This window comes from Polypterus senegalus, chromosome 7 (genome assembly GCF_016835505.1).
Source record: "Polypterus senegalus isolate Bchr_013 chromosome 7, ASM1683550v1, whole genome shotgun sequence".
NCBI classification, from domain to species: Eukaryota; Metazoa; Chordata; class Cladistia; order Polypteriformes; family Polypteridae; genus Polypterus; species Polypterus senegalus.
Genome location: NC_053160.1, coordinates 169,100,900 through 169,128,287, shown reverse-complemented (window position 1 = coordinate 169,128,287; position 27,388 = coordinate 169,100,900). Strand labels below are relative to the sequence as shown.

Here is a 27,388-nt window from a genome sequence, read left to right as displayed (position 1 = left end):
TGTGGTCTGTAAGCTGCTTTAGAAAAAAAAGCATGACCTGAAAAATATGACATACTTCAACTAAAGGCATGTCATGTCATTTTCACACACTTGGTCCTGAAAAGGTTCATGGGTGGTGCTGGAGCCTATGCTGGCTTGCATAGGGTGCAAGGCAAGAACAAGCCCTCAACAGGGCATCAGTCCATTGCAGGGCAAACACACACACACACACACACACACTAAGGCCAATTTAGTATTGCCAATCCCCCCAGACCTGCATGTGTTAGTACTGTGGGAAGAAACCCACGCAGTCACAGAGAGAACATGCAAACTCCACACAGGGAGGACCAACATGCGAACCCTAGTCTCCTTACTGTGAGGCGGCAGTGCTACCTGTGTGCCACCATGCTGCCCGTGCTAAAGACATGTCTTCTGATTAATTAAATTTGTATTATCCTGTGGAGAGTTTGCAGATAGTGATGTGCACCTTTATCTAAATGAGGTAAAATGAGGTCAGTCTAAAAAATGTACTGAATGGTAGAACTTTTTAATTCTACAGCTGATGTGCAAGCAAAACTAAATTTGATCTACTGTACATTTGGCCCTTTCACGTAACACAATAGTGCCATGTATAGCACTGCTGTTTTTGAGGATTTAATTTTGTGCACAGTCTCTAACTGTGTGGAGTCTTCATGTTCTCCCGTTTTCTTCGAGTACTCTGGATTGTCTCCTACATTCTAAAGACAAGCATCTTAGGTTCATCACTTACTGTAAATTGGCCCAGAATAACTGTGATCCTGTGAGAAGAAAGTTTCTGCTTAGCAATCAGGACCATCAGAATAGGCTCAAACCTATTACATTATATCTTCTTATATAATACACTACCGTGGCTGTCCGTTTGTCTGTCCACAATTTTAAATCACCTGTAGCTCGCAAACCGTTTCACCTATTGTCCTGAAATTTGGTACACATATACTACGTGACCTTTACTGTCCGCTTTTGGGGTGATGATTGTTATTACTCTTTTTAGTTTTATTTTATTTTATTGTAGAATAAACACTCTGCAGCAGGGCGGCCTGTACAGGCGCCGTTCTCATCCCTGCCACCTTCGTAGATTCTTGAGGCTGAACACTTAAATGCCAGCTTAAGTGAAAAATTAAGAAACACATACTAAGTAATTGCAACACAAAAACTGACTTAATCAGTTTTAACGCTAAAAGATGCCGACAGAAGAAGAAAAGAAGCAGGCCGCTAGGGTGGAGAAAAGAAGAGCTGCTCAGGAATCGGCAAGCGCATCAACCTCTGAGCAAATGAATGGTAAACATACAGAGAAAGAGGTTGAAAACTAAAAGTCAAATGTATTCACTGCACGTTATCGTGCAGTCCGTCGTTACTGATTATATCATATTATATTATATTATATTATATTATATTATATTATATTATATTATATTATATTATATTATATTATATTATATTATATTATGGGGAATGTGAGATCACTGGTGAAGAAAATGGATGAGTTCTTGACGCTGGTCAGGAGCCAAAGGGAATACAAACTGAGCATTTTTACGGAGACATGGCTTAGAGCTGAAACTCCGGATTCCATGGCTGCATTTGATGGATTAAAAATTTTAGTTGTGGACAGAAGCAGGAGCAAAAGAGGTAGAAAGAAAGGAGGTGGATGTGCCCTTTTTGTGAATAACAAATGGTGTAGCACCAGACACATTACAATTAACGCACAGGTATGCAACCCGAATGTTGAGCTTCTACTGGTGGGTCTATGACCGTATGATAAGCCTAAAGGGTTTTCACATGCCATTGTGCTGGCAATTTACACCCCTTCCTCAGCAGACATGGTATATTCTTTGGCAAGGAAACTCACTATCAGCTCATCTCAGTGCTTTCCTCACAGTTTCTGATGACTTGAACCATACTGTATTTCACTTTTCTCCACCCTCACCAGTTTTTGGACAATATGACAAGGGAAAAAAAAGAACCCTAGACTTGTTACATGCCAATGTTGCTTTCTGTTGCTTTACCACCTTTGAGCCAATCTGACCATAATTTGGCATTGCTCATACCCTCATATAAACAAATTGTCTATTGGCTGCCAGTCAGGACCAGGTACCAAGTAGAATGGAGAACAGAGGCTGGGGAGGGTCTGAAGGATACTGTTGAGAGAAAAATCGACTGGAATATGCCTTGTGAGTCACATGGTGAGGACATTGAGAGACCCAGCCAGTGTATCATACACTACATCAAGGTTTGTGTGGATAACACACTTACCTCAAACACAGTGTTCTCTTTTCCCAGCAACAAAACATGGAGAGCAAAAGACCCAAAAGACCCTATTGGAAAAGAAGCAGATGGCCTTCAGGTTTGGATATAAAGAGAAAATCAAGTGGGTGCAGTCAAAACTGAGGAAGCAGCTCAGTGAGGGAAAAGCCCCCAACAGAGGCAAACATGAGCAGAAGTTACAGCAGTGCAATGTGAAGGAATTATGGAATGGGATGAAGACTATCCCTGGCTACATGCAGGCTGTAAAACCTGTAGAGGAATAAAAGAATAAGGACAGAGCTAATGAACTGAAGTAGTGTCAATTGAGCCCTCCTTCAACACTGCTATCCTCTGTGTTATAAAACACTTCAATCAAATCTGTGAATTGGTAGTTGAAAAACACAACTCGGGGAATAGAGGCAAGAAAATATCCAGGTCAGTGAATACGCCTTGGAGTCCAGTTAGATCGATCATGAAGAAATGGAATGAGGATGGTACATCTGTAAATCTGCCTAAAGTAGGCCATCAACAAAAATGGAACGATCATGCAAGAAGAAGACTTGCAAGGAAGGCCACTAAGAGACCAGTGAAAATTCTAGAGCAACTACAAATTACAGTGGATGAGTTCAAGGAGACTGTGCAGTCAACAGCTGTTTCCCAGTTGCTTCACCCATCACAGCTTTACGGGAAAGTAGCATAAAGAATGCCACATGCTTTACATCTCAGTTAGAGTTGGGCAGGAGGCACTATGAAGTGAGCTGGAAGAAGGTTCTATGGTCTAATGAAATCAAATTGGAGCTTTTTGGCCATCAGTCTAAGTACAGTACTACACATTATCAAAAACACTCCATCCCAACTGTAAAGCCTTATGGCAGCCTTGTGCTTCTCTCTAGCAGGCCCTGAAAGGCTTGTGATCGCAGCAAAATACAGGGAAATCCTGGAGGAAACCTGGTGCAATCAGCAAGAAATAGGAGTTACACAAGAATGGCTTCAAAACAACAATGTTAATGTCCTGGTGTAACGGAGTCAGAGTCCAGATGTCAATTCAATTGAGAATTTGTGGCTCACCTTGTAGAAGGCTGTTCAGTCACGACCCACATGCCACCTGACAGAGCTTGAGCAAGCTAAAGAAGAATGGGGAGAAACTGCAGCATCAAGGTGTACAGCGCTGATGGAGGAAGAGAAAGACCTGTGCACACAACTCAAGACTGGCATGGCCACCACAGGAGCATCTACTAAGTTCGGACTTGAAAGTGAATACTTCATGCAATCAATTATTTTGTGTTTTAAGTTTGTAATGCATTCAGATCAGTTTGCAGAGATCTGTTTTCATTTTGACATTGGAGAGTCTTTTTCTGTTGATCAGTGTCAAAAAGCCAAATTAAACCCAGTCCGATTCAATGTTGTGTAACAATGACGTGTGCAAACTACTAACAAAAATTTCTAGACTGTATAGTTATACTGGTATAGTTTAAAATAAGAGCATTTTTCACATCATTACCAACAGTAATCTACAGAATATGCAGAAGTATAAAGTGCTTTTTTCCATTTATACAAATGATCCTTTTTTTTTAATGAAAAACTTGAAAATGGCAACCTGTAAATCTACTCTCTATAAATAAAATCCTAAGCCTAAAAGTGCAACAATTTTGTGTGACTTTTTATGTCACGTTTTTTATGTCATGCTTTAAATCGGGCTTATTTTAAAGCCTACATATACAGTGGTGTGAAAAACTATTTGCCCCCTTCCTGATTTCTTATTCTTTTGCATGTTTGTCACACAAAATGTTTCTGATCATCAAACACATTTAACCATTAGTCAAATATAACACAAGTAAACACAAAATGCAGTTTTTAAATGATGGTTTTTATTATTTAGGGAGAAATAAAATCCAAACCTACATGGCCCTGTGTGAAAAAGTAATTGCCCCTTGTTAAAAATAACCTAACTGTGGTGTATCACACCTGAGTTCAATTTCCGTAGCCACCCCCAGGCCTGATTACTGCCACACCTGTTTCAATCAAGAAATCACTTAAATAGGAGCTGCCTGACACAGAGAAGTAGACCAAAAGCACCTCAAAAGCTAGACATCATGCCAAGATCCAAAGAAATTCAGGAACAAATGAGAACAGAAGTAATTGAGATCTATCAGTCTGGTAAAGGTTATAAAGCCATTTCTAAAGCTTTGGGACTCCAGCGAACCACAGTGAGAGCCATTATCTACAAATGGCAAAAACATGGAACAGTGGTGAACCTTCCCAGGTGTTCCGGCCGACCAAAATTACCCCAAGAGTGCAGAGACGACTCATCCGAGAGGTCACAAAAGACCCCAGGACAACGCCTAAAGAACTGCAGGCCTCACTTGCCTCAATTCAGTGTTCACGACTCCACCATAAGAAAGAGACTGGGCAAAAACGGCCTGCATGGCAGATTTCCAAAATGCAAACCACTGTTAAGCAAAAGAACATTAGGGCTCGTCTCAATTTTGCTAAGAAACATCTCAATGATTGCCAAGACTTTTGGGAAAATACCTTGTGGACTGATGAGACAAAAGTTGAACTTTTGGAAGGCAAATGTCCTGTTACATCTGGCGTAAAAGGAACACAGCATTTCAGAAAAAGAACATCATACCAACAGTAAAATATGGTGGTGGAAGTGTGATGGTCTGGGGTTGTTTTGCTGCTTCAGGACCTGGAAGGCTTGCTGTGATAGATGGAACCATGAATTCTACTGTCTACCAAAAATCCTGAAGGAGAATGTCCGCCATCTGTTCGTCAACTCAAGCTGAAGCGATCTTGGGTGCTGCAACAGGACAATGACCCAAAACACACCAGCAAATCCACCTCTGAATGGCTGAAGAAAAACAAAATGAAGACTTTGGAGTGGCCTAGTCAAAGTCCTGACCTGAATCCAATTGAGATGCTATGGCATGACCTTAAAAAGGCAGTTCATGCTAGAAAACCCTCAAATAAAGCTGAATTACAACAATTCTGCAAAGATGAGTGGGCCAAAATTCCTCCAGAGCGCTGTAAAAGACTCATTGCAAGTTATCGCAAACGCTTGATTGCAGTTGTTGCTGCTAAGGGTGGCCCAACCAGTTATTAGGTTCAGGGGGCAATTACTTTTTCACACAGGGCCATGTAGGTTTGGATTTTTTCTCCCTAAATAATAAAACCATCATTTAAAAACTGCATTTTGTGTTTACTTGTGTTATATTTGACTAATGGTTAAATGTGTTTGATGATCAGAAACATTTTGTGTGACAAACATGCAAAAGAATAAGAAATCAGGAAGGGGGCAAATAGTTTTTCACACCACTGTATATGTTTGGTATCATTCTTTTCAGAGTTTATCGTACTTTAATGTGATGTTAGATTTTCAGATTCTTATTCCATTTTTAAATTACAAACTAAAATATCAAGAAAGTCATTTGTATTTAGGTGATTTAGTTAGCTGAAGTTTGAGTTACGATGACCCATTGCATACCACTTTAGTTTTCATGTGATTTTTCCTGTTAATTAAATGAGTCAATTTTTTAAAAGAGTTTTTTTATCTATAAGAATGTCAGTTAAAACGAATGGATCATTTATTTAGTCTCTTATAAATACTCATCGAGGATAGTGGACCTCAGTTTAACAGGAATACTCCAATTGGTAAGAGTAAATATTTAATTCTCATTTCATGATTTTTACTCCATTAAATGATAATTATTTTTTCTTTTACATATTTATAGAGTTTCATGATTTTGGCCACAAGTGGGGTGGCCTACCAGGCTGCAACTGGGGGTTTAGTAGCAAATAAAATAAATAAGACTACAAGTTATAGCTATTTATAAAACAGATCATAATGTTAATACAATCAAATATTTTAGAAACGTAAGGTGCAAGGATTTGTATGTTGAGCCCAACAGAGGAGGGCATCAAAGGAGGAAAGTATTCGGGTGATCGTGTTTTAAAATACGTCGGCAAATCCCTTATATTTGACAATTTAGCAAGTATCGTTTTGAAGGAATGCTAACAAACAGCCTGTTTTCTGGCTATCAGTTGTCTGGCTATCCTTCATCGCTTGGATTGAAACTGAAATTATTTCAAAGTGTTATGTTTGGCTTCAAACTAATGTCCGTCATCAAGGTTGCTGCTCTTCATTACTCTCACCTAACGTCTCTAATGAGTCGGCATCTTTTTTCTTTTCTTTTAAGGCAGCTGTGCCAAAACTGCTGTAACTACGGCCAGAAACTGTCCAAACATCTCTAAGGAATGTTATCCAATTAAATAATTTTTCAGAAGTCTGGAAAGCTTATGGAGTGTGGGAACAACTTTGGTGGTCCTGATCAGTCCATCCAGGTATCATGGGGGACATTTGTGGAGTGTTTATTATCATAGTGTTTGTGTATTCTTTTTACCTTTAATCATTTTTTAAATTAACATTTTAATTGTTACTGCTCACATGGTACTCTCAGTTCATTATTGGGAGAAAGACAGATTTTATATGAATAACAGACATGTCGCTGCGGTCATCTGGTTCGCCGTCCACCGGCACAGGCCTCATATAAGCATCATAGGGTGTGCATGACCTTGAGGTTTAGTTTTCATTTTTTAAGAGACTTTCAATTACCTACAGTTTAAATATCATGTAGCTCAAGATAAATAATGTGTGAAGTAAAAGTCTCAAGTGTTTAAAAGTATTTAAACCCAGAACTTGCAAACTACCAGATTAATCTCCATTGAAATCTGCCACTAAAGAAACGACTAATAAAATGAAGTTCCTGCATTGCACACCCTAGATGTGGGGCTATTTCACACTAAAGGACCCTAATGGACACTCATTTCCTTCCTTCATGGTGTTTTTTACACGCTTGCCACCCTTTCAAATGTGCATTAAATACGAAGCACACTTTGTGTCACTGTATCTCTATGAAATGTGAAACTTGTAAGAATTGTTCATGTTTCAGAGAGCCACAGAGATGACTCAAAGTGATGTCTGGGAAGAGTGAGGGGAAGCGGCTCAGTTTAAACTTTTACATTTACTTAAATCCAGTTATGAGGCAATGTGCTTGGGCCATAGGGTATTAAGGAACAGAGAAATCTGTGATTTGGCACGTTTCTACATGTTTCTGATTGCAAAAGAGTCAGATATTGTACCTTTAGTGTTACCAAAATCCACACGTGTGAGGTTTTAACACTCACCCATCTGTGTAACATTTTCCTAAGGCTTCTGCTGTTATAATTATAAATGATTCCTGTCCTGAATCATAAAAAGAATCCACTTCCACTTTCCTTGCTGTGAAATCCTAACCACAAGTTAATGCACACGGCACTATCGATTCAAATCATATCAGCTTCTGTGAACCTGAAACCTTACAGAGGGAAGCACTGGAGACTTTGCAGAGGAGAACAACAGCTTGAGATCTTTCCTTGTTTTAACGCTGCTCGTCTGTTCTATCCACTTTGTTCATTTTACAGCCAGCTAAGTGGTGTATTGGGAATGTGACCCAGGAGACATGTTTGCAAGCTAGGAGCCCAGCCTGCTTCAAATATTCAGAGCTTATTTGTAAAAAGGGCTATTTCCCTGCACAAATACAATGTGCTATTATTAGATTTAAAAGGCACTATATAAAGTAGACATTCCTAAAAAAAAAAAGATTGACACGGACAGGCAACCTTTTATATCGATGAGATGAGGTCACATTCCATTTGGCTGACCTCACTGCTCAACTAGAAACTGTCCTCAGCAACTTTAGAGACTGGGGGGATTTGCTGAAAGGCAGTTTTCCTTTGAGATTGTGCAATTGATCAGCTAATTTGGAAACACAACACCGCTGGGCATACCAGAAAAAATGAGGTCATGTTAAAGTGTTTTTTCAAAAGAAGGGCGTCCATCCATCTATTCATTTTTTAACCTGCTTTTTCCATTACTATTTCAGCAACATTAGGGGCAAAGCAAAAGCCAACCCTGGAGAGGATGACAATCCATTGCGCATTCCTGCATACATTCGCACTGAAGTAGTGCAGGGTCTGTAATTAAATAACCCCTGCCATGCACACCTTTGTGATGAATCCGTTTTGGACACAGGGAGAACATGGAAACTGAGCTGGATGTGATCTGTGCCCATATTCATCAAGCATCTCCAAACTACTCCCCAAAGTAGGACATGAAAAGTAGTTACTGTATGAAGCATCCTACACCGACTCCCAGCGAGGAGTGGGAGGCCACCTTTGGGAATGAATGACGTCACAAATGGCAGTCATAAAGGCGTTTTGTAGAAATCATGATGATGTTTTGTAATTTTCTAATAATAATGCTAAGGCTTCACCACAAAGTTAATAATACCAATAATAATATTCAAATGGACAGCACTGCCTTCAAATCAAAAGTGTGTATGCCCCTCTCGTGAAGTACTCTAGAGCCATACATTGAACTGCACCACTTCACAACAACATCAAGAATAATACTGTAATGAGCACTGAGATGGAAAGACTGAGACATACAGTACAGGCCAAAAGTTTGGACACACCTCCTCATTCAATGCGTTTTCTTTATTTTCATGACCATTTACATTGGTAGATTCTCACTGAAGGCATCAAAACTATGAATGAACAAATGTGGAGTTATCTACTTAACAAAAAAAGGTGAAATAACTGAAAACATGTTTTATATTCTAGTTTCTTCAAAATAGCCACCCTTTGCTCTGATTACTGCTTTGCACACTCATAGCATTCTCTCGATGAGCTTCAACAGGTAGTCACCTGAAATGGTTTTCACTTCACTGGTGTGCCTTATCAGGGTTATTTAGTGGAATTTCCTGCTTTATCAATGGGATTGGGACCAACAGTTGTGTTGTGCAGAAGTCAGGTTAGTTGGACGATCATTTATATTTCAACAGGACAATGACCCCAAACACACCTCCAGGCTGTGTAAGGGCTATTTGACCAAGAAGGAGAGTGATGGAGTGCTGTAAAAGATCATGGAAATAAAGAAAACACATTGAATGAGGAGGTGGGCCCAAACTTTTGGCCTGTACTGTATATCGAATGAGAGTTAAGCCCAATAACATGCATGTTTATTTATTAATAAATGATTTATAGCTGTACTTCTAGAAAAATGCCTTCCTGCTGTTTAGATAGATAGATAGATAAGGCACTATATAATAGATAGATAGATAGATAGATAGATAGATAGATAGATAGATAGATAGATAGATAGATAGATAGATAGATAAGGCACTATATGATAGATAGATAGATAGATAGATTGATAAGGCACTATATAATAGATAGATAGATAGATAGATAGATAGATAGATAGATAGATAGATAGATAGATAGATAGATAGATAGATAGATAGATAGATACTTTATTAATACCAAAGGGAAATTCACATACTCCAGCAGCAGCATACTGATAAAAAAAACAATATTAAATTAAAGAGTGATAAAAATGCAGGTATAACAGACAATAACACTAACGTTTACTCCCCCAGGTGGAATTGAAGAGTCACATAGTGTGCGGGAGGAACGATCTCCTCAGTCTGTCAGTGGAGCAGGACGGTGACAGCAGTGTTTTGCTGAAGCTGCTCCTCTGTCTGGAGATGATCCTGTTCAGTGGATGCAGTGGATTCTCCATGACTGACAGGAGCCTTGTAAGTAGTAGTTATTGAAATTCTTTATAAATCATGTTCACTTTTCCAGTGTTCCTGATTGTCTTGCACTGTGCAATGCCGTGCCCCTCTCCATGATTCCCCCTTATCTTCTTTCAAGGCTCTGTTTATCCAATGCCGTAGGTGGTTTCACCTGCCTTCTTGAACCTTCCTGGACTTATAAAGTGTAGCATAAATAATCCAGGGGTTCATGGAATGTGAAGCTCAATCACCCATCCAGCCCTGCCTTTCTTCGATGACTAACTGTGTGTTCATTTTGTGACATTGCTCATATACCTGCTTGTCCACACTTGGGGCAGTGATGTTGATATCCATGCCATTGATCACATCAACAACTCCAAACCAGTTATCTGTATGAATGCAGCATGCTTTAACATTATATTAAGTGAAGTGGTGGAAAAATATATAAATCAGCATATTACTTTACACATTGTAAGGGTGGTCAAAGTTTGGTGCAAAACTCCAGAGGTGGTTGGTTGTGACATACCCAAATTACCAGTGTTACAACAGTTGCACTTTCCCCATGACCAAAAAATGTTGCCAACTCCTTCATTTCAGCTGACAGCATGTGGCTTCTTCAAGTAGATGGAGCGATCACGTGAATTACAAGATTTGTGATGAAAATTGTTCCATCTCTGTCAAATCAATATCTTTTTATGAGTTCATTTTTGTCCACCGTTTTCAAAGCATTCAGCCTTGCCAGAAATGTGCTTGCCAATCTCTACCTGAACTCCATCTCCAAGAAATTCCTAGCAAGTTAGGACAACTCATGAGCTCTCTGAAATCCTGATGAATTTCCTAAGTTTGCTAAGTGAGGACAATTGATTAAATGTCATTACTCCTACTATTCGCCCTGTGATGGACTGGAGCCCTAGCTGGGATTGACCCTGTTCAGGTTAAAGTGGTTTGGAAAATGACTGACTGACTGACTCCTACTCCTAATGTATATAGCAAAAGCAGGACTAAGTCATAATAGCTGGATTTCACTTCAAAGTGTATTGCAGTCCCATATGCCTAAGATGGAGTGGGGGAACTGGGCGCCAAACAACTTACCACAGCCCTCTGACATCCCAGTATGGAAACATGGTGTTAACAAGTTCCCACTTCTGTGCTGTGCATTAAAGTATCAGTCTGAATATGACTGTGTGGGCGCTTTTCCGCTTCTTGCTTTTCAAGCAGAGAACTTAGGAGAGAATTTCTTACAAGCCTTTGAAACCTTGACCACAGGAAGACATTTATAAGCAAAGCAAATGCGGGGCAGTGAGATAAGCCAATCAAGGAGAACAACAGCAGTGCACCTGATGTGCCAAATGCAGAGTCCTTCCGGACCTGAGCTTTTAGGGGAAGGCGTGCATTCTTTCCTATTCTTTAATGGGGAGTCGATTAGCTGGCCACCTGGCCATAGCCCACATTAAAAACATATCCGATTATCAGTCCAGCATGGGAAATCACCACATGGGGAAATGTAGGGCTTGTTTGTCAGGAAGTTTCTGAAAGGGGCAGGCAAGGTCAATATTCATCTGACATCTGCAAAGTCTACTGCATAGCGGAAATCCACCCCAGCCCCCCAAGTCCCTGTTGTGGTAGACGTATCAGTGGAGGCTTCTCTGCATTTAACCTGTGGCCTTGTGGTCAGCAGACTGACAAGGCCACTGACATTTACATCTGTCTGAATATTCTTTTCAAATTGGATTTGTTTTCACTCACTTTCAGGAGCTCAAACATCTATTAATGTAGAGGATATCTTCACTGATGATTATTATAACATCCGGCACTTTTCATAATAAACACTAAGGTAAAACCTTTGAAATAAATTGCAGCTTATTCAATAGCCAATCTATTTCCTACTTAGTAAGCACAATCATCAACTTTTTAATAAAACCATTTCTTTTAAGTTTAATAAAGATTATTTCCTGAGGGCGATTAGCAGAGCAACTTTACAACTCCAGGGTCCTGGGTCCATATCTTGGCTAGAGTAGTAAATGGGTAGTTTGCACATCCTTCCTGCTTCAACGTGTTGTTGTTTTGTTTTTTTCTTCTTTTTCTTCAACTGGCCGATATATGGATTATAGGAAGCTCATTTACAGTATGTTCCATCTCCTTGAGCGAAGCAGATAATCATTTGCACCCTTGGAAGCTTTTACATTTTATTATTGCAAAATGTTGAATTAGAGTGGGTTTAATTTGACTTTTTTGACACTAATCAACAAAAAGAAGACTCTTTAATGTTAAAGTGAAAACAGATCTAAATTAATGGTCTAAATTAATTACAAATTAAATTAGTGGCCTAAATTAATTACAAATGTAAAACAAAATATACTTTGTGTAACTACTCACCCCACTCAATATCGAACACCTAAATATCACTGGTACAGCCAATTCTTTTAGAAATCCCATAGTTAATTCATTTAATTAGTAAATTCTATCTCCTTGTCCTTTGTGGACTTAGAACAGGCTTATCACAGAGTACTGCATGGTACTGAAGACCAGGGGGGTCTCAAGCTCGCTGCGGTGTGGCTTTTGATTCCTTTGCTCAGGCCTAGTCAACTTCTGCAGGGCTGTGTCTTGTATTTTTTCATCAATGAGATGTCAGGGTATGCAGTTAAAGAACCCTGGGGTTGCATCTTTGGTATTAGTGAATAATGTTGTGCACTTTCCCTAAGATTCATCTTTGCTAGGCACTGAAATGGGTTCTGCATGTTGTGTGGTTAGGAGGGGAATTACCTCCTCCAAATCCGAGGTCATAGTAATGAACTGCAAAAGAGTTTGTAGACTTATTGCAAGTAAGGGCGTAGGTGCTGCCCCAAGTGAGTGAGTGCAAGTACTTAAGGGTTTTCTTGTGAATTTTAATTGTAAGATTGACAGGCTTATTAGTACAGAGGCAGCAGATATTGACAAATGGCCTGGAATCATCTGGAAATTCCCTAGGAAGAAGTGAAGTCAGTTTTAAAATACTGGGTAGCCTGGCCTTTTCACCTTAGTGTCTTACTACCATGTCTTTCACCTGTATGATCGGATAGAAAGGCTATGTCCACAGTACAGTTTTCATTTAAAAGGGCACACATTTGTCTTCTTTTTCACCTTTTGTCCACACTACCCTAGCTTTTTTCTCCAAAAACTTAGACTTTTAAAAACACTCTCCAGAGCTGCTCAGATTTGTTTGTGCTTATTACGTAGCCCTGGATCATGCACAGTGCAATGTCTCATTCCTTTATTGGTCACCTTTCACAGAAGAAAACCATATTCCAACATGGAAGAGTTGCTTTCCATGGCTGTTGTTGCGTTGCTTACCTGTATGCCTCTAAATGGCATTTTGTACAGATTGAATTCTGTGCAAAAGGCAAATAAGTTACTGATCACTGCAAAATAGCCATAAATCCTGTGGCCTGCAGCATTACTATACACTTTGAAAGATTATTTCTCTGATGCACAAATGCCGAGTGAAGGTGAATGTCTATGTTATATCTGTTTTCAGTCATTTTGAACAGATAGATAGATAGATAGATAGATAGATAGATAGATAGATAGATAGATAGATAGATAGATAGATAGATAGATAGATAGATAGATAGATAGATACTTTATTAATCCCAAGGGGAAATTCACGTACTCCAGCAGCAGCATACATAAAGACAAATATTAAATTAAAGAGTGATGAAAATGCCGGTAAAACTGTATCCTCCCGTCCTCTCTCCAGTTCCGTCCTCTTCCACCCGACTTCCGCTCTCGACTGAAGGGAGGCGGACCCTTAAATAGGAACCCGGATGGGCTCCAGCTGCTTCCTGGCACTCCTCCGTAGACACGCCCCAGTGTGGCGGAAGTGCCGCCTGCGCACCCGGAAGCCGTCCGGGTGTCCCCGGTCGTCTTCCCCCCAGCACTTCCTGGTGTGGCGGAAGTGCTGGGCTCAGATATTCAGGCACCGGGGCGCCGCCTGGCGGTGGCCACGGGTCCCTACAGGGCTGGGCTTCCAAGCCCTTTACCCGAGGCCCCCAACACAACCAGGGCGGACACCCCCTTGTGGTCTGGAGGAGGCACAAGCCCTGCTCCGGTCCTCCTGGGCGTCCCGGCCGGATGCCACAGGACATATCTCACATGAAACACAAGATTATGAAGTTGTTAAAGAAACTCTGCTCAGTCAATGCTTGAACATCTTCCACAGAAGAATTCCACACGTGAATGATGACGGGTGGGTGGCATAACAATATGAGAACTGATGTTAAATGTGCCTCACTCATCCTTAGATTTAACACAGCTGGTGCTTCTTATTATAATGTACCATATACTTGGTATTTATTCTGTATCCAAACGTATAATAAGCATATGCGTGTACAGCTATCCCTTACGCTTATTATTAGGAAAAGGCCCTCCTTCACTATGAATAAATGGAAATGCCACATAACCTCTTTAGTAAATTATGATGCCCTTCAAATTGCAGATCTGAATGAATGGCACATTGACATGCAAATGTGAAGTCTCAGGCTACACCTAAACTTTTAAATTCTTTACTAATCTGCCAACAGGAAGCAAGCAGATAGATTTAAGCGAGTTATTGTTTTCTTTTTGGCAGTGCATGATTAGCCTTGATGCTGCAATGGCTGTTGTTTTATCTCTGTCTATTATTGATAAAATGTGTTTCATTCTGTAAAGTATTTTTACAAACGTGAGAATTGAGAAGTTCAAATATATATAAGCACCCTGCTGCCTGTCTGCGAGATTCTCCTTAACCAGCTGCCGGTAGACTCCTGTAGAATTCCAGCAGGTATCAATGTTAAGGAAAGTTCAGGCAGCTGACTGGAATGTGGCTATCACAGTGAGTCATGTTGTTGGTATCTGCAGTTTATTTAAACTCAGCTCAGAGCAAAAAGATAAAAATAAATCAAAATGCAGCTTTGTCTGTGTTTTTCAGCAAACCTTAGTTTTCAGCAGTTCCTTTATCTCACCGAGTAGGCTCATTTGTGCTGGTACAGTACTCTCTAGGGTTTTCTGGGGCATTGGTTTTCGCAGTGGCCAGTTGGGAAAATAAGCAACTACACTGAGCCAGCAATGGAACTTCTTGTCTAATTGTGCTCTTTTTGTCTACTTTTAAAAGAAGATTTACAAGAAAGTTTTAGAGTTCTGTAATTAAGAAGTACACACTTGCATTGCTTTTGATTATTCAACTGTACTTATTTTGCTCCGTTATTGTCAGATTGTTTTATGTCTTCAAGACAGGCTACAGCCTCTTAGTTCATGCAGCTGAAAGATGGGTACTAATTTATTTTTATAATTCAACTTGTTTTCTACACATTTTAAATCTGGTGCTTCATTGTTTCTAAGGAAATCATCTTACTGAAATTCAAGACGTATCAAGAAGTATTATGTCTGCATTAAAATGACTATAGAGGTCAAAGCAAAAGCAAAATTTATGAAAAACAAGGCGTTGGGTGTGAATTTACTCTAAAAATCACAGCACTTACCATCAGCTGTAGAATTCAACACAAAATAATGGGCAGTGCCCTTGCCCAACCAGGATGCCCTCCACATGGAAGGACAGGGAGATACAGTATGCACAAGGCATTGTCTCCCTGAGACCACCAGATGGCAGCCCTTATGGGTTGCAGCAGCATCACAGGTCATCATGGGAACAGGAGTTCTTGGACTCAGCCCTGTTGGGTTCCTTGGGCAACATCACGGGTTGCTTTGGGGACTAACGAGCCCTACCTTGTAGGGCTCCAGCCTAATCCTGAATTGCCCCAGGGCTATAATTATGGGGCACTGAAAGTACTCCAGGGTTTCATATAAAAGGAGCCAGAGTCGGGAGAAAGGAGGAGTGGAGACAGTGACTGAGACAGAGAAAGACAGGGAGAGAGTTGCAAAGTGCTTTATTGTGGCTGTGCTTTGTATTTGTGTTTGGTGCATGGGAAACATTTACCTGAAGAGTTTCCCACCATAAGCACTCTTTTGTGCTTTTATGATTGTGTATGAGCCTTTGTATTGGGTGTTGGGGGCAGGAGCGTCCCCTGGTGGCAATTACTGATAGATAGATAGATAGATAGATAGATAGATAGATAGATAGATAGATAGATAGATAGATAGATAGATATGAAAGGTACTATATGATAGATAGATAGATAGATAGATAGATAGATAGATAGATAGATAGATAGATAGATAGATAGATAGATAGATAGATAGATAGATAGATGGCCAACTAGTATTAGTACTGCTAGTACACCTTTTTAACATTAAAGCTATCAAATATCACCCTTTTTGCACAACATATGTGCACATTCCTGTATGTAGAATGGCTTTTCTATACTCTGGGTTGTGACATTTCTAGTGATTTTTTGACATGAACATTATGGTAACACTATGTAGTCCTGAGAGAGAATGAGAGATGCTGCCAGAAGTGGTGGAGCCATTCTGAGAAGCTATGCAAGGCTGTGTGTTGTGTGCATGTGTGTGTGAGTGAAAGAGAGGTAGAGTGAGATGGAATGATGAAGCATTTAAACAGCCAAACTTATAAGGTCAACTCCTCGACTTAAATCCTTTAGTTTTGGTACATAGCTGTGGCCACCCTGAAAAGAATTCTCGTTTTGGACTGGTGAATGTGCAGACAGGGCATTCAGAGAGAAATGTTCATTGGAGTCTTGTGGACAAAGCCATGAAAGAAAGTTCAAATGAGGGAGGGAAAGAAAACTGCAATGTTTCACTATTTACACTTTATAACCAGAGATGATAAAATTAGCCAAATAATCATGTCATGTCATTTTCTAACCCGCTTAAACTGGACCAGGGTCATGGCGGGTATTGAAACCTATCCCAGCTAGTGTAGGGCGCAAGGCAATAACAAAAACTTCACAGGGCTGCAGACCCTTGCAGGACAAACACACACACCAAACACACTGCAGGACCAATTAGCATCACCAGCCCACCTAACCTGCATGTCTTGTGAACAGTGGGAGGAAACCGACACAGACATGGGGAGAAATCTGGTCCTTTTACTGAGAGGCAACAGCACTACCACAGTGCCACCCTTAGCCAAATAATGCCATTAAAATATGACACATATTGTCCTGCAGTATAATCGCCAAAAGACAGTGCTAAAAGACATCTCCACATCAAAGGTATCTTCATAAATTTCCAGTTTTTGTTAAAAGTGATAAATCGTTTTTATGTAAGCCATCAATGTGATTCATGATGATGTGAACTACTCCAAAGGAGAGAGATATACAAGATTTAAAATACATCACAAAAAAATCAACCAGTGGGGCGCTTACAAGGGCTATAGCATTCAAGCCCCAAATGGATGTGATAAGTTCAAGTTGTAGATGCACACACATGAACACACACACACACACACAAGCAATGTGATGAAGAACAATGCAGGGCTGAAGGATCTGCCCAACCAACCCAGAAACAGGCTATTGGCTCCTGGTAGAAAGAACAATTTTATTACAAGACCGATAAAAACTACAATTTTTTCAAAACCTGGCAGGATCTAATCAATAATATTTTAGAATAAGCTCTTAAAGCACAGAGGAAGCAATTATCTCCTTGTTTCTTTTTCTTCTCCATTCATCTCTATTGGTCTATTAAACTCATCAATTTTGGTTGGTTTACAAGCCTTACGTTTTGCCCCGTTGGCCATGCTGTCTCTCTCAGGGGTGGGGGTTGACTTGTTTTTCAATCTCAATCCTATTTTTTGTAAAAATTGATCAATTTGTATGGAATGATTATAATAAAATTATTAAAAATAAAAAATAAAAACTAAAAGGCAAATGCAAGTAGGAAAACCTCTTGTCAGATCTTTAAACTATAACATCTTTAACCACCCAATTACAGTTTATTTTAATTGTACAAACTCTCAAACTCTGCTTTGATAATTACAGAAAAGCTGCACTACTTAAGTCGAAAAATGGACCAGTTTCAGGTATCAGTCCAGACCAGAAACAAGCTCTTTATCTGGCAGAATGACTTTACGACAGTGTGATGACTTCAGAATGTTATTTCTGTGCAGGGATAACCAAGAGAAGCTTGCACAACCAGAAGACGAAGCATTATTGAAAGCTAAACTTAGATTCTTTTATTAAAAATCTGTCCTGTCTTTCACCAAAGTCAAGTTATATGCAAAATCAAAGTCTGAGAACACTGCAAGAATTCTGTCAATCCAGAAAATTCAAATAACAAAATACACAACAACAAGGAAAAGATTTTTATCCAATCTCAGACATGAGGTGGTGAAAATACAGCCAGGACAAATGAATTATAAAACCAGATCATGATACAAAATGCATATCACTTTATACCAGGGGGCTCCAACTCCAGTCCTGGAGAGCTACTGTGGCTGCAAGTTTTCATTGTAACTCTTATTAATTAGTGACCATTTTTTGCTGCTAATTAACTATTTCCCTTTATTTTAATTGACTTTTCTTGAGACTCCGACTGCTGAATTGATTCTTTTTTCCTTAAACGGCACCTAAACATAAATCTGATGTGAAGTGAGCCAACAGATAAGCAAAAAAGTTGGGGCCTCAAACTCCAACCGACTTCACTTCTTTCAGTTTCTTAATTTGAAGCCAATACTCGTTGCTAATTAAACCCGTTATTTAATTCCATGGCGCTCATTCTGCCATGGCAGACATTTCCAAACCTGTTGATTTTCTTTTTTAACAGCGCTGTCAAAATGTTTTGTGGACCTGAGCAGATCAGCATCACTGAGGCCTTCACTGTTCTTTATTTTCAGTTATTGTATGATGGATGCAGGTTGTTGTTTATGTGTTGGTACATTTTGTGTCTTAATATTATTTGGTTGCTAATTAAGGAAAAAAGAAATGATTAAGGGGCCTGAGTCTTAAGTTGTGCATCAATTAAAATTAAGGCCAAGAGTTAATTCGCAGCAAAATCTACTCACTAATTAAGAAAAGGGTTAGAATGAAAACCTGCAGCCACAGGAGCTCCCCAGGACTGGAGTTGGAGACCCCTGCGCTAGATACAAAACTTGGCTTTCTGTGACTCTTTATGTCCTTGGTTAGCTTCCCCAACGTAAATCGAGCTGCCATACAGTGGAGATAATGGTTCTTTTGTAAGCTAGTTCCCAGTTCAGTATTTAAACTACAAGCACTCATTTGTAACAAGCTCACGGCAAACACAAACTCATAAAATCAGAAAAGGCTGCTGTGACAGATATAAAAGAGAGCAAATAATTTGAATAAACAATACAGTTTACCAAGTAAAACGCATTATCTGATTCCATAAATGCCACCTTGATGAAGTTTCCTCAGTGTGCAGTTAAATTGTAGAAAGCTGTGACAGTGTAGATTCTGTATAGAGATTACAAAACAAGAAGAAAGAGATGGAGGTTGGGGTCCATCCAGGCCTCTGTCGCAGGCGGCTGGGAATGAAGCCCAGGAGGGCTGCTGCCTCCTCCTGACCACGAGGGGGCGACCGCCCTGGTTTTGTTGGTGGCCTCGGGTAGGGGGTTTGGAAGCCCAACTCTGTAGGGGCCCGCGGCCACGGCCAGGCGGCACCCCAGTGCCTGAAGAACCCTGGACCTCAGCACTTCCGCCACACCAGGAAGTGCTGGGGGGAAGAAGAATGGAGACACCCGGAGGGTGCGCAGCCAGCACTTCCGCCGCACGGGGGCGTGTCTAAGGAGGAGTGCAGCTGGAGCCCATCTGGGGTGGTATAAAAAGGGCCGCCCCCCTGCATTCGAGAGCGGAAGTTGGGTGGAAGAGGACGGAGCTGGAGAGAGGACTGGAGGCGGCCTAAAGGAAGGCATAGAGGACTGTGTGAGAGGCCTGGACTTTTGGGGAAACGGTGCTGGAGGCACTGGGTTGTGCACATGTAAATATTGTATATAGTGTAGATAATAAATGTGTGTGTGGTGAAAAAACGATATCCGCCTGTCTGTGTCCGGGTCCCGTTCCACACCTCCCATTTAAAGAACTTGAAATCAAGAGAAAAAGAAGGTACAGTCCAAAAAAAACTGAGCATCTTTTACTTCTTACGACCTGTTTTCCTCCATTAGGAATCTCTCCCATCTGAGATTTGTCCTTCTGGAAAGCGAGCTCATAAATGAACACCAACTTCCAGTGTTGTTCTTCTTTTAATAGGTCCTGGAATGGAAGAGACAGAATCTGTGGACAAAACCTGAAAGTGTTGGTGCTCATCCTTCAGTCGAGTGAAAAAGAAGGCGTTAGTGGCTGCAACCCCTCAGGCACCTGAGACAAGGTACATGATGTATAGACAGGGAAAGAAGATGGCAAAGTTTGGGTAGTTGCAGAAGGAAAACTCAGAGTACGTAGTACTTTGTGAGATGGAACCTTCAGATTGGAATCACCAGCACTTATTTCTAGTGAATATATGTGTATTGTTCATTTACTCAGTAGATACCCTGCTTGAAAGATAACGCAGAGCTGTCTGCTGCCCTTGAATAGCTTTTAGAAGTAAAAAGTAGTGCCACCTTCCTCCACCTTGAAAACAATCATTAACAAGAAATAGGATATGAAGAATGTACCAAAGCTGCCTAACTTAGCTGTCAGTGTTCATGTTCTGAAGTGACCAAATGTACTGCGTTGGAGCCATGCTTGTACTTCTTTCTGTTATTGTTACCCACTTATGGAATCTGTTGAACTGCTTTGTTGGGTAGAGCTAAACATTACCAATAAGTGGAGTGAATGAACATTCTGTTTTCTCAGCAGTCACTGTGCTCCTCACAAAGAGAGAGTAGGCGCATGACTACACAGCAGAAACGACGACGGCTGGTGCGGTGCAGGGCCAGGCATTGCCAGTTGTGATGATTGTGATGAAGGGATTTTCACACCCAGGCAGGGAGTCTCGAAAGCCTGGCTCTATTTAGCAAAGCTCCACTAGTTCAGAGGCACGCAATTAGTCTTCACGCTTTGAGCTGATTAGGCGGCATTATGCAGCAGGGTCAGGAAATGTTCAGCAAATGAAACAAAGCGGCTGGAAAAAGGAAATAATCCGCACACTACATATACCTGAGCTTTTATTTCAGTTTGAAAGTAACGCTGTAGTCTAGAGCTTTAAGGATGGCTTTATAAAATGTACTCAAACCAGTACTCAATTATTTAATTATCTGCTGTAAAATCAAGATATTATTTTAAACCAGTAAATAGTGTAAAAAATAAAAGGAGATTAATTGAAAAATATTAGATGATTTGTAATAATTTATTGTAAAAGTAAAACGATGGTGAAGTGGTTAAGGTAGTTTAAACTCCAAGAGTGCTGGTTCAATGCGAGAGTCACTTAACACAAAGACAACTGTACTGCATCCGTGATTTGTTTGATACTTTATATGAAAGCACCAGCTAAATTAAATACATGTACATAATTAATAACACTTGAGCAAAGTTTACCCAAAAATGAAGATTCTAGAAAATGGAAAGCAAATGTTCACTATTTTATGTTGCCATCTCCTTTAAGTTCAGGGTGTATTCTAAAGGATAAGTTATTTCTCCACAGTCATGATACATGGGGGGGCACAAGAATTTTTGGAATTTAAAAAAAAAAACTTTATTATGTAACTTAAAGCAATTCCTTTTCAGTCACTGTTAAAATGCCCTCGTTGACATGCAATGCAAGTGTCCCAGCACTACTCCCATTCCTGTTCACGATTCCTGTACTCCTCTTTTGCTGCTTGACTTTACGACTGTGCTATTTACCTTCATATTAAATCTGTTTCTTTAGAGCATAATAACCACTGTGATATAATAAAGACTCACAAAGCATTGGGGAATGACCCCGTATAATGTCCTGACATTAAAGAATTGAAAAAATGGCAAAAAAAGGATCAAAAGTAAGAACATTTGACAGATGACATTTGAATACATTGGGTTTTTATATTATAATATATATATATATATATATATTATATTTTCACAGAGTCAATGGACGCTCTGATCAGGGCTCTCTAGAGACTGATCGAGGAGTCTGAGTGTCTGGGCTTGCAAGTGTCCTGGATAAAAACCAAAGATCCAGGCCTTAATGACCTCTTGGGCACGGCCATCAGCAGCGTGTCTGTCTGCAGAGAGAGTGTCGACCTTGTCGAGAGGTTTACTTACCTTGGCAGTGACATTGATGTCTCTGGTGACTCTTCCTATGAAGTTAGTAGACAGATTGGGGGAGCATGGTGGGTCATGAGGTCACTAGAAAGGGGTGTGTGGCGCTCCCGATATCTATGCAAAAGGACGAAGGTCCAAGTCTTTAGAGTCCTGGTGCTTCCTGTCTTGCTATATGGTTGTGAGACATGGACGTTACCCAGTGACCTGAGTCGAAGACTGGACTCCTTTGGTACTGTGTCTCTCTGGAAAATCCTTGGGTACTGTTAGTTTGACTTTGTGTCGAATGAGCGGTTGTTCACGGAGTCCTGAATGAGGCAGATTACCTGCACTGTGAGGGAGAGTCAGTTACGACACTACGGCCATGTGGCGTGATTCCCCGATGGTGATCCGACTCGTAAGATCCTTATTGTTGGGGACCCAAGTGGCTGGACCACCTGGCTGCGGCAGATAGAGGGTCATTTCCAGAGAGTGGGACTGGACTGCGTATCTGCCTGGGGAGTTGCCAACCGGGATCTCGAGTTGTTTCGTCATGTAGTGGGTACGGCAGCGCACTGTACCAGTGCATGCTCCCCAACTTGACTTGACTTGACTTGGTTTTTATACAAAATGATGTTAGGAAATGAGGTTGACAGGAAATGACATCACAAGCAGATGGACAGAAGTGATGTTATTGTGGCGGGATGGAAGTGATGTCATCATGGAGGGTCCCGGAAGTGATGTCATCATGTAGAGTCACGGAAGTGACATCATGAATTGTAGTCATCTCGGGAGAGCCAGAAGTGACGTCATCACTGGAATACGGAGCCGGGATTATTGAGTGGAAGCCATTTTGAGTGACCGGAAATATGGATGGTGAGTTATTGTTTATATCCTTTTGTTCTGTTGATGAAGAGAGAGTTATTAGTATGTTCAATCAACCTTGTATCCCTTGTAGTATCACTCACCTTAGGGCTTGTTGGCTGCCTCCTAAGCGCACGTGTGTGACTCCACATAGTGACTCCTTTTTACCTTATTAAAATCCTTTCATTTTCTATACCCTTATGTTTGATCCCAAAGCCAATACCATTAAGCAGCAGACAAAAAGCAGGAGCTTTCCTTAAATGGGATGCCAGTCTCTCAGTGCCTCGCTCACACAAGGTTACAATAAAGAGTTCCCTAATAGTGATGAGCAAACCCTGCTAAATCCATTTCACTTCGAGTTCAGCAAAATTACAGAAAGGTTTTGTCGGAATGCATTGATGTCAATTTGAAAGGAGAAACTGAACTAGTTTTGAGTGGATTATGATGGTGCAATGGTCTTTCAGGTGATTCTGAGGGCTGCTGAAGTGTCTGCCAACCAACCATACTGAACTGACAGGTTAGCCTAAGCTGAAAGGAAGCAGTGCTAACCACTGCGCCACCCTGCCTCGCTGAGATAAAATTAAATGTAACAGCAGTAAAATTTCTAGCAGACAAGTGGTAACAGGAGCAGGAAGTATGACTTCACTGAGGCTTGGCCCCCACAGATACATCAGAGTCAAGAGTGATAGAATTTAATATCAGAACAGTAAAAGTTCTTGCTCACAAAAAGAGCATAAATCATGAGTTCATTCAGGCTGGGTCCCCAAAAGCTCAGTGCACATGAGTTACAGAAAACCGTTGACAGAACAATTGAGAGGGACAAACATGGAATCCAGAAGTAAGGGACTGAAAAATCTCTGCTTATCCAGTGCTCATTAATTTGTATAAATGGCAGTCGGGTCCTCTTCTCTGTGACCATCCCACCTGCAGCAATGAAAGGCCACTCAGACTGTAAGCAGGAAGTCAGACAACACAGCACTTTGAGTACATACTGAGTGAACCTCAAGTCTTAGAACTCCATTTACTACTTGTGTAATGTGCACTGATGTACCCCAGCTAGTCATTCACTATTCAGTCCAGCGCTGGCAGGGACTGCTGCTGTTGTTGCTGCCACCCTGTGTCTGACTGGGTCATTGAGGCTGGGAAAAAAAGTTTGCCTAAGCTGGCGAACACAAACAAACCCTGCAAATTCACGGATAAAAACACTTTGATGTTTTTCGCTGATCAACACTATTCCATAAGCAGCAACTGACATATCCTCTAAAATGAATTGTTCGGTGTTGTCTACAAAGATGAGACTTGAACGCTACGAGAAGTCAACCAACCGCATGAGGACATACAGCAAGTACATTTAGTGGTCACATTTAGAAACACCCATCAGCCTTCATGTGACATACACAAAAACTTGGAGAACATTCATTTTATACATTGATGTCACCCCGGCTGCAAACTGAACTGCAGCCAAGACTGTAACATCAAGTGCCTACCACTGTCCAGAATGCTACCACCTTATTAAAATACAACTTCTGTTTATATGCACTGCTTTGTTTTTCAAGCCACTTAGGCTGAAATGTGGCCTACAGTTACCTCTCACCATAAGTAAGGTTTTTAACGTCTCATTTCAGCCCCCACCCCACCATTTTTTGTAATGGTCTCAAGCTGTCCTGGCTGTATCACATTTCTATTCAGGAGTAAGTAGGGCTCAGTGAATCTGCTCTCATCTGGTTTCTGTTGTCAAGTGTAAAGTCCATCCTTTACGACCAGCTGGGGCAACTTGGGGAAGAACAAGTGGCCATGATCTTAGCAGGATGTGATTATGGAGAATCTGTATTTATACCATGGATTCGCATCAAATTACCCTTCTATTTCAAACAACTGCAGGTCCTTGTGAGTCTTTGCTGACAGACATCTCTGGCCAATCTGCTTGTCTCACTTGCAACTGTATGTCACAACCTCAGATCTATCTAAGTGTAAAGAACAGTGATACAATTTACAGTGATTACGTCTTGCCTGAAAAGGAGTCCTGAGTTGAATCGAAAGCTTGCATATTGTAATCTTTTTAATTAGCCAATAAAGGTGTAATTTTGCTTGACTTCTCATTACAGTGATGTTTTAAAATAAAACCTAGACAATGACCAGCAGCACAGCTAGTTATATACAAACTAAAAGTGAGAGAAGACCATGTGGCACACATACAGTAACCCAATATTATCATGAGCTTTATAAAAGGTTTTCGCACAAACGTGTGGTAAGAAACATAAGAAGCCAGTTTATCTCCTGTCTTCTGCGCACAATATGGTGTGTGGAAAAACAGCTGGAGCAGCCCAGCCCATGTATTGTGTTTAAAAATAGTGGCCTTTCCTCCAAATGCTTACCATGTTTTAATGTGCCTGAATGCACATCTTTATGCAGATTTGTAACACTCACAAAATGGTAGTGCCCTCTGTGAATTATGATTTATTATTACTATAACACGTCATCTAAGAAACCCACCTCTGCGTGCAGTGCATTTTTGTTTTTTAGATTTAAAGTCGTAAACATGGTCTGCAGTGAAGATACTTGTCAGAGTAAACAGAATTCCTCTGGTTCCACCTTCTCTGACAGTTACGGTATAACGTAGGAAGAAAAGCCCACGTGTGCTTATCAAGCAGCCTGACTCACTCATGCAAAGAAGATGGATAAGTGACTAAAGTATCACCTACAAGGTAAAGTGAGATGCGGGTTCACAGGCTGTGTTTAAGGATTCCTTTCTCAGATTAGTCTTAATCAAAGAAAAGATCAGTGCCCATATTTATGAAGTGTCTCAGAGTCAGAAAACTGCCACAAATTTGGGTTTGCTCATAGGATTTCATTCTTCTTGTTTAGCCTTCTCCTTTTTCTCATCCCCACTGCAATGGTCCTCCTCAACTTATTTCTTCCTCACCCCAACACTTATCACTTCCATGTTATTTCTTTCACATTCACCCCATCATTCTCATCGCAGTTCTATCTAACTTTGCCTTATCTTCTCCCTTCGTTGGTCATGCCCACTGGTGATTAAGCTTATCTGGAATAGGTTTTCTTCTTCAATGGCAGAGAAGTTCCTTTAGAAGACAGAATGAGTGGCTACACACTCAGATGTTCTTCCATGAACATTTCACTCTTGCTATCAAGACTGGTCTTTCTTCAGCAATATACATGTCAGTGCAACTGTACTACCATGTTCAAAGTTGGCACTCCTGTTAGTTTTAATAATAATGATTCTTTGCATTTATATAGCGCTTTTGTCACTACTCAAGCGCTCAGCAATTGCAGGTTAAGGGCCTTGCTCAAGGGCCCAACAGAGCAGAGTCCCTTTTGGCATTTACGGGATTCGAACCGGCAACCTTCTGATTGCCAGTGCAGATCTCTATTTGTCAGATGCTTTTTGCAGAGGTGACCTACAAAATCAAATACATTGCAAATGTTTAAAAGTATATTTTCAACTCGCAGGTTAATTGACTTCCACACAGTCACACAGTGAGTCAGAATTGAGGACAGAACCAAAAGCCACGTGGTTCAAAGTCTATGTCAAACAGAGAAATGATAAAGGGCTGTGGGCTGACTGGGCACCCCATTTAATTTGAAGAACTGAAAGTGAAAGGAAAAGATGCAAAGAAATGGTCGTATCTTGGAAAAAAGTTTTCTCTGTAATGGAGTTGCATTCACAAAGTGAGTGTGGTCCAAATAAGCAGAACTTGTGGTGGCTTTGCTGTTTAAGTAGCTCCCGGGAGAGTCAGGACATCAGAAGCTATACCAGAGGTGATGTCACGGCCCATCCTGGGACGCATTCGGTGGTCTATGTAGAAGAGAGACAATGCCGGGAGTGATTTCATTCGCCCTGACACTGCGAATGGCTGTCTTACCTCATTAGAGCCTTCTAGATACTTCTCAAGTGCTTGTATGTGACAAGTCTTAACACTCTAGCTTCTGGGCCACATTACCTTCCCCATATTCTTAATCTCAAATATATTTGACTGTCTGTAGAGTATTATTTTCTGCTCTACATCTTATATAAACCAGTGTCTGGTACCCACATTCACAACAGTTTCACCACATTTTCTCCATTCTCCCTTATGGTGTTTGGTTTTCATACCAGATTTCCAATGAAACTCAGCTGCACTGCAGAAATTCTGTGCAAGTTGAGCCCTTTTATTTTTCTTTGTATTGGTACTTTTAATCCACATGCGTGATCAAAATCATTCAGCTCTGTCAGTGTATAGAGAAGGCAGGCCTGTTTTAAAAATATGCTTGCGCAGTTCTTTGGCTGTGGCAATCATGCCTCTCGTTCCTTGCCTGTATCACTTTACCAACAATTAGAATGGGGTAGATCCTCTGTTTAATTCAGATAAGATCTTACTGGAGCCACTCCGTTAAGAAACCTATTCAGAATGCTACAGATTCACCTTTCAGGTTTCACTTTTGCAGTAAGATGCTAGTTAGTTAATTGAGGGGTTTGGTCACATTAAGCCTTGGGACATTTCCTTTTCACTTTGTAATGAAAAACAATCAAGGGCTGTCTAGCGTCTTTGTTAAAAGAATTGAATT

The 27,388-nt window shown here is 40.6% G+C and overlaps 1 protein-coding gene across 1 annotated transcript in view; it reads left to right on the top strand.

Moving 5' to 3' along the window:
* LOC120532090 (inactive tyrosine-protein kinase PRAG1-like) overlaps window positions 1-27,388 on the top strand; it is a 177,376-nt gene that overhangs the window by 17,109 nt on the left and 132,879 nt on the right. The window contains exons 2-3 of the mRNA XM_039757994.1: window positions 2,296-2,522; window positions 3,335-3,512. Coding sequence (XP_039613928.1) covers window positions 2,296-2,522; window positions 3,335-3,512 — 405 coding nt within the window. The remainder of the gene's footprint in view (window positions 1-2,295; window positions 2,523-3,334; window positions 3,513-27,388) is intronic.